The following is a 9,242-nucleotide window of genomic DNA, read 5'->3' on the forward strand; positions in this document are numbered from 1 at the left end:
GTCTATTATTGATTTCCTTCCTAAAATAGGTTTAGATAAATTTTGTATAACAAACATTTGAGTTTTTGAAATGTCATTATTATGACAGAGGGTAACAGGAAGAGTTCCTACTACCTCCAATTTAATGCCAGATGGACCAGTAACTTTTTGATAAGGCTTACATAAAGTTTTTAATATCTCTTTAGGCATCAGAGAACTAGGAATACATGAAACATCTGCTCCAGAGTCAATTAAAAATTCAAATTTTGTCCGCAGCTCAAACACAAGCACAGAAATCAGCCACTCTCGAGCCTCAATATTATTAATATAAACAGAGCTGACAAAATTCAAATTATTACCCTCTGAATTTATCATAAAATTATCAATTTCTACAGGACTAACCTTATTTTCCCTTTGACCTTTACCAGATAAACAAACTGATGCCCAGTGCCCAAACTTTTTGCACTTATTACACTGAGACCTTCTAGCAGGACATACCTCCCTAGAGTGAGATTGCTGACCACAAAACATACACGTGTCTCCCTGGAAATTCTTTCTTCTGATGTTGTCTGCCTTCTGAAATGATCCGGTGACATTGCCTCGTTCTCTATTTTGGACACCCACTTTTGCTACTTCTTGAGTTGGATGATAACGGTTTTCATTACGCAATTCCCGAGTCTGATTTGCCTGCATTTCTGCTTGTTTTGCAGCAATAATACAATCTTTCAAAGTCAGAGTACCTTGTAGTTGCAAACGTTCGCTAGTTTTTGTATCTGACATTCCTACCACTATGCGATCCCTAATTAGCTCTTCCTTAAGGGTGCTGTAGTCACAATATTCTGCCAACGAATGTAAACTGGTAATAAAGTGTTCTATAGCTTCTCCTGGTTGTTGAATTCGGGAGTTAAACTTAAACTTTAAACTGTTCGAATATTACGTTGCGACGGGGAATAAAGTGATTTTCAAAACTCTGTAACATCTCCGAATAAGTAGCTGGAATTTTCGGAAACTGTAGAACGATTTCTTCGGCCTCATCTCCCATTATAGAATAGAATAGAATAGAATACTTTATTGGTATAGCTTTACAGCTGCCATCATAAAGATGGATATACACGTCAGATATACAACACAATATAGTCACAGACACATAATCAAATACCTATACATACACTTAAATTTTAGATTTAACATAATGTACATTGATAAATATGAAAATTATTAATATTAGACAGAACTCATAACAGCAATCTAGTTGCTAAGTATTCTTCTACACTGTAGAATGCATGTTTACATAGTATACTTTTCACAACTCTTTTGAATTTCACCGGATGCAAAGATCTAACTTCATTTGGAAGATGATTATATAGCCTGACCCCCACATAATCTGTGGACTTCTCAAATTTGGATAGTTTGTGACCAACAGTAACAAACTGATTGGCATTCCTAGTTGAGTATGCATGTAAATCAGAATTTCTCTTGAATGAATGTAAATTATGCTTAATATACAATATGGATTTCAAGATATATATGGAAGGCAACGGTAAGATATTGTTATTAATGAAAACTTGCTTACAAGTATGCCCAAAAGGAATATTGAAGATAAGTCTAATAATTCTCTTCTGTTTAATAAACGCTGTGTCTGATTTTGTGGAATTACCCCATAACGTAACATTATAAGTAAGGTGACAATAAACCAAAGAATAATATACATTAATGAGAGTTTTAATACTGAGTGTTCTCTTCAACTGTACTAAAGCATAGAATGAACAATTTAGTTTCTTATTAACATATTCAACGTGAACATCCCAACTCATAAACTGGTCCAAGAATACACCTAAAAATTTTATGTTTGGAATATTTACAATTTCAGGAATAGACACAACTGGCATATTTCGTTTGCATCTAAAATGTATATACGATGTTTTATCAATATTCAGTTGTAGCAAGTTTTGTGTACACCATGTTTGGAATAATCTGATAACCCTTGACACTCTATTTTGAAGCTCTACGTATGTATGTGCTGATACAATCACAGATGAGTCATCTGCGTACATTACAATGTGGTCATGAGTAATATGATCGGGTAGGTCATTGACAAAAATAAGAAATAGCAGTGGTCCCAACACAGATCCCTGCGGCACTCCTACATCTACACTGAAGATGTCTGACCTTTCCTTGTTTAATTCAACATAGAATTTCCTCTCCAGAAGATATGAGTTCAATAAATTTAACATGTTACCTCTTATTCCGTGGACATACAATTTGTTAAGGACAAATTCAAATTTAAGACTGTCGAATGCTCTGGAAAGATCAAAGAAGATACCCACTACAAGAAGACCATCATCAAGATGCCTATAGACAGATTCCATAAATACTTCAGTAGCCCCCTCTGTTGATCTTCCGGATCGAAAGCCATGCTGTTCTGAACACAGTGCATTATTTTTGTCCAAAAACTGTATGATCCTAGTGTAGTAAGCTCGTTCAAAAATTTTTGAAATTACATTTAACAAAGAAATAGGTCTATAATTATCAATACAAGTGTGATCGGATTTTTTATATACTGGAACAATTTTACTTAATTTTAGGTTTTCAGGAAATTCACCTGTGTTGTATACTAGGTTAATTAAATATGCCAGCGGTTCTGATATAACATCCTTGATGTGTTTGATCATTCTTGTGTTTAATTCATCATTTCCAAAAGAATGTTTATTTTTAAGACCACAAATAATATCAAGAACTTCATCAGATGTTACTGGAAAATAAACAAAACTGTCTATAGTCCACCTATGTGATAAAGTACAGTTTTGAGGGTTATTGTCAAGCCTATTTTTTAGTGCATTATTTCTGTCATTGAAATGGCATGCAAAATATTGAGCTAAATTTTTATCATCTGATATTAGTTTGTCTTCAATTTTGAGTTTAATTTTATTAGTACTTTGCTTTCTCCCTATAGTTTTATTTACTATACTCCACATAGTTTTTTGTTTATTATTACTACTTATAATTTGAAGATAATTGAATTCCCTTTTCTTTTCAGCAATAAGATTATTGTATTCCTTCTTGGTAGCTTTATACTCATTCCAGATGTTACTATTATTAGAGTTTTTAGCTTCATTAAATAGGTTTTTTAATTGTTTACTCCTAGCATATATGTCATGATCAACCCAACCTTTACTTTTATGCACGTCCTTACCTATTTTACTTTTAAGGGGACAGTTTGAAGTAATAGCAAAGTTTAAAGTATCCATAAATTCGATAAAAGCGTTATTAATATTACTTTCATTGTATACCTCGCAAAAACCAATCCTCATTAAGTCTTGTTTTAGGATGTCTAAATTATTATCATTTAAACACCTAAAACACTGCTGTTTTATATTAGATTCCATCCTATCCTGATTACGACCTACAACAATGTCAAAAATAATGGCAAGATGGTCACCCATATTGGGTTGATTGACTTGACAAGTATGATTCATAGTGATATTATTAGTAGCAATGTAGTCAATTTTTGTTTTTGTTACTTTATTGTTATTCATGAAAATACGTGTTGGTATATTTGGGATATTAAGAGACAAACCAAACGATTGAAAAAGATCATCTAATCGAAGTTTTTCATTGCTCTGAATTAAGTAGTTGATATTAAAGTCTCCACAGAGATAAATTTTATCAACACGGTTGTGAAAATGACCTAAAATATTAAAACAATTATTTATAAAAGAATCTAGATTGCTGTTAGGCGTTCTGTACACATTAATGACTAGAAATTTACAGTTACTGATTAAAATAGTCACAGCACAACATTCAAAGCTTTCTTCCTCAGAGAATTTACGGCAATCAACGACTGAGACTGCATACTTGTCTGTCCCAGATTTAGATAAAATAAGAGTTCCACCATGTATTTTATTTTTTCTAGTAAAATGGGTTACTAAAGTGTACCCTGGGATATAAATAAGATTAATATTATCCTCATTACACCAGTGCTCCTGAATACATAGAATGTCAGGTTTTTCAGCATTAGAAAAAAGCTCGAGATTTAAAAGTTTGTTTGTTAAACATTGTACATTAACCGAGATTAACTTCAATTTAAAGTCATTTACTATACGTGAAATAGTTGTATTGCTTGAGGACCCACCTAATGCGACAGCGTCCTCCTCATCTTGAAAAACGAGACTAATGCTCCGCTGGGCCAGATTTCTCGCTTCCATGCATTCTTAATTAAGTCTCGTCTAATGGTCACTTTCATGGATGCATATATGTCAGGTTTTTTGGACTGATGGATTTCGCATTTTACGCCATCTAAATGATTTTCCAGGAACTTTTCTAATTGCTCCGGTTTTGTGTCAGGCTTTAGGCGAGTCACATGTAGGTTGATCATTTGTGGAACAGCCTCAATGTTGCAAGGTGACTCGGTACTTCCAACTAAGAACTTCCTCTTTTTTCTATGAGCTACCTGTGTCCACGCACCGTTGCTTGAAGACTCTGAAAGAACCGGAGCATTATTTTCAGTGTTCAACAGATTATGTAAAACAGTTTGAGTTTTGGCTTCTTGCATTGCGGCACTCATTTGTCTTGATGTAATGTATTTTTTTTCATTTGGCACTTCATTTCCAAAGTTTGTCGATGTTGAGGATCGCGCTAGCGTTCCGTCTGCAGGAATTTTAGTCACTACTAATTCAGTTTGTTTACTATTAGTAAGGTCATTAACATTTTGTAGTTGTTTATCATCTTTACCAGGGGAAGTCCAGTTTTTTCTTTTGTCAACGTTAATTACCTTGAATTCAGGTTCTTTAGTTTTTTGTTTTACTTTTTCTTCAAGGAGCTCGTTAGTTCTTTTTAACAATTGATTATTATCAAATAAAATTTTATATTTTTCCTCTTTTTCACTTAAAATTGTTTTTAGAAAATCAATTTCCAACTGTAGGATATGTGCATTTACCTCTTGAGTATGACTTACTGAGTTTCCTTTGGGATTTTCAGATTGTTCACATGTCTCACATACAATTCTAGTATCACATAACTTTATACATTTCTGCTTTTTTCTTGATGAACAAGATAAATGAAAAATACTTCCACATTTTATGCACACTATAACGTTAGTAGTTTTCTGGCAACATTTGAATGCTTTTTCCTTAAAATTCTCATCATTTACAGAGAGGAGTAATTTCACGTGCGCATCGTTCGGCGCCATCTTGAAGTATTGATATATATGAAGTATATACATAAGAATGTCAATTTTGTCTTTCTCCGGCTTCTGATCTTGTCCCGACACGCTCATGAAACGCTGGAACCTCTTGCGCCACTGGGGCCACATATTTGGCTGTGAAAACGTAAATTTCTCCGGTGGATTTACCTGAACAGGCATGTTAATTGTCGTTGAGCCGCTACTAATGTCTAAATCTGTATTTGCCATTGCCATTTTGCTTTGTGTATGATTTCAACACAACGTACATAACCTAGACACTACACATGGAAAAGTTAAACTTCACTAATCATTTTTCTCTCTCTTCACTTGAAATATTAAGTTAATCTGGAAAAGTGCACCAGCTGCCACCATGTTCTGTTAAGTAAGTAAAAGGGTTCTTGCACTTTCTCAGGTTTATTGAACTCAATACAATACAGTCAGTAGAAGAGATGAGATCTGCCATCGGCCATCCGCGTTGACGTATTAGTGCCTTACTTCACAACTTACAGGGTTGCCAGATTGTGCCGATAGTACAAATAATGCACAAATGTTTTAAAATAATCACAGAAAAATACATTTTAAATTCTGTACATACAGTAGAACCCCGCAAATCCGAACTAATTGGGGGGACAGCCTGTTCGGATTCCGAAAAGTTCGGATTATCCGAAAGTTAGCCTTAACTAGTAGTTCAAAGCTTTCATTGTGATTTTGAGTAGCCAAACGTTCTCGCAAGAGTGTGGACAATATTTTTGGACTCAAGTTGACTACGAGAGAACCAAAGTAAGTTAGTGTTTAACCTTTATAAACCTATATATTAAAGTATAATATTTATTTTTAAGAAATTTTAAATGTCAAAGTCCTAGTAATCCTACATTGTCCAATTTTCTGGCTTTACTCTGTATAATAAACATGTTTTTAAGTTTTTGTCTTGAATTTTTAAATTTTTTTCACTTTCCGTTGGTTCGGATTTGCCGAAAGTTCGGATTCGCGGGGTTCGGATTTACGGGGTTCTACTGTACTTAAATCCTGTTTCAGTATACTTACCCTGTATGATAATGTTTCAGATATTTGTAGACTAGAGTGAAATGAATCTTCAGATTCAATTTGTGTTGTTTTCTTTGCTTTTTTGGCCTTCTTTGGTTTTGGTTTGATAGCGCTAGAAAATAGCTAAAAGCATAATACTTTAAAGTATAAATTAATTTCATATGTATATAGATTACTGATGGGCAGAATCGAATACTTTAAAGCATTGAGAACTCAGTACTTGATAACTTTTTTGGGTACCGAGAACAGTGACCCATATTCATTTTTAAAGTTGATTCAAAAACAAATACAGTTTTAAATTCATCAATTCCTGATTTGTTTAATGTTTATATTCGTTATGGACTCTCACACTCACTGAAATATGTTTACAGAAATGTAATAGGGTGAATTGGTCTTTTGATGATCTTAAGAATAAGCATGTTTTCTTTCTTAAAGGGAGAATCCTATTAAAAATAAATACATATTAGTATTAGGTGTGCAGTCATATTATTGTCTTTTTGTTTCTATACAAAATTTTCATTTCGTTAGTTTATTATATTATTTGACCTCCAAAAATATTTGTTTATAAGACTAACTTCTCTGATTATATTGATAAACGGCAACCTCATTTAAAAATAGCTGCTGATATCTGAGTATTGAGTACCTAGGCCGAGTATACCATAATAAAATAGAGACCTCTTGCTCAGTTAGTGTTCGAATACTTCAGTTTAAGTACTCAAGACATATTGAGAACTTTCAGGAATCAAATACTAACTGATTCTTGGTATTTCAGAACTCCATCACTAATATAGATACAGTGGCGGATATGTAGCGAATGTCACGTTTTATACATATTGAGATAAACACCAATATAGGTTTCATTCTTGTTATATCTAAAAACTGCTTAGGAGATTCTTAGCAGAATTCTAGGAATTATAATTCTGTAATCTTAATATAATATTAATCTATATTAACACATTCACAGACACGACTGCATATGAAGTCATTTACTCCATAAGAAGATGTGTCTACATGTGAAGTGTGTCCGTGAATGTGTTAAGTTAACTTATTAATTTAATATTGCACCAAAAAACTGCTTTCCTTGTTTTTGTTAGAAAAAATTGTATAGACTGGCCCCTCCAGTTATTGTGCTGAATCGATAGGCTAGTTGACAGTCCTCAGTTTTTACTACTACATGGCTAGAAAAGCCAAAATTCATGAAAAATTTACATTCTTTGTTTCCCCCCTGTACTCTTCAATTGAAAACCCACTTATCCTAGAGTCCTAGAGGTGACAACGACAACACTAAATAAGTTGCATCAGAGAAAAGCAAATTAAATCACCTCAAGATCCATGACACCCCCCCCAAAAAATTTCTGAATCCTCCGAAAAATAGATATAGAATTTGATTACAATGTTTTCAATGAACTTCCCATATATCGTCGCCTCAAAGCAACAGTAGGATATGGCATATCCTACTGTTGCAACAGTGCACCGATCAACCAGTTAACCCTCCGTTACTCGTGCCAATTTTTTGTGATCGAATACTCGCACACAGTGCAGAAGACCGGTTCCAAAAATATGGGTCAGCAATATTTGAAAAACCTTTTTTTTTGCCAAATTGTGTACAATTATATTATTTAATGAATATATGATCATATAATTTTGTAGATATGCATTTGTGTCAACATTATATTACTTTAACAAAAAGTAACTTTGTTCATCATCATCTTCATACGTTTCCTCGTCAGTTGATACTTCTTGAAATAATTTCAATAATCTTTGCTTCTCCTTCTTGTAATCCATATCTAAATATAAATAAACAAAAATATAAACATTAAAAATAAGAAAAAGATCTTAAATTACCTTACTAATTAAAACTTACTGCTTTTAATTACATTACTAATTAATAGGTGTTGCCTAATAATAAAAGAACAATACTCTTTTTTACACTGCACGTGGACTTCACACACAGTTGACTGATGACTGAAGAGGTATATGCAGCAGCAATTCAAAATCTTCACTACAATCAGAGTTATAGGAAGATATTTAGAGGGCCGGTCTCATACACCGTGTGCGAGTAACGGAGGGTTAAGTGATATTGGACCAATGCGATGTGTGTATACCTATACACATATACAGTAGAATATGCCATATCCTACTGTTGCTTTGAGGCGACGATATGTATTAAAGTACTAAAAACTAATGTGAATAAAACATGCCACTGCATTACAACACTCTTAGCAAATACTATTCTCATTTATATTATATACTGTTTTTTTTCTTTTATAATAATTCTTTTTCTATTTTACTTTATGCGAAGGTAATGTACACTTTATACTTTGTGGGCTTCTAGATCCACAGTTTTTTCAAAATATTTTGACCCCCTGGATATTTTATTTTATCTTTTAATATCTCTTATATTATTTCTCTTTGGCAATCGAGTTAAAGAAAAATACAGCACTTTAAAATATATATCAATAGACATCAATTTCTCTGTAAAAGGAGTGTAACAAGAAAATATAATATAATAATATTATTTTTTAAAGTATATTTATTGATACCTAATTTTAAAAATACTCACATTATCATCGTCTTTCCTTTTTAATGCCTTTTTTGGACGAACTCCACCACGAGGAAAATCTTCATCGTCCATCATAGCAATAATTTATCTTATATTCAAATTCTTAAAAGTTTTAAAAGAAATTTTTTTTTAACCAGAGCAGAGCATGGAATATGGATGCTAAACTTAGGTTATGTGTTTTATGTATTTCTTCTTTTTATTTTCATTCCACACCACGTGTTGACGTGTTTTAGAAGAACTAATAGCCATATACTAATAGCAACATGCAATGTGATTACAAAAATGAGGTATGGGCGCCTTACGAGGCTGTTTGAATATCTAGAAATGATTGGAATAGATGATAAAGATCTGAGACTTTTACATCTATATTGGAATCAAGAAGCTTCTATTCTGGTAGATGGCAAAGAGACAGACAAAATTTGCATTCAAAGAGGTGCCGTTATCCCCAACTTTGTTTAACGTATACTCAGAAAT

General features: G+C 32.9%; 1 protein-coding gene across 1 annotated transcript in view; it reads right to left on the reverse strand.

Annotated features, from left to right (window-relative positions):
- Positions 1 to 8,949, reverse strand: part of LOC114333768 (protein RRP5 homolog) — a 113,159-nt gene extending 104,210 nt beyond the window's left edge. The window contains exons 1-2 of the mRNA XM_028283761.2: positions 8,769 to 8,949; positions 6,206 to 6,328 (exon numbers count right to left, since the gene is read on the reverse strand). Coding sequence (XP_028139562.1) covers positions 6,206 to 6,328; positions 8,769 to 8,843 — 198 coding nt within the window. The 5' untranslated portion in view covers positions 8,844 to 8,949. The remainder of the gene's footprint in view (positions 1 to 6,205; positions 6,329 to 8,768) is intronic.
- Positions 8,950 to 9,242: the final 293 nt, after the last annotated feature.

This window comes from Diabrotica virgifera, chromosome 1 (genome assembly GCF_917563875.1).
Source record: "Diabrotica virgifera virgifera chromosome 1, PGI_DIABVI_V3a".
NCBI lineage: Eukaryota > Metazoa > Arthropoda > Insecta > Coleoptera > Chrysomelidae > Diabrotica > Diabrotica virgifera.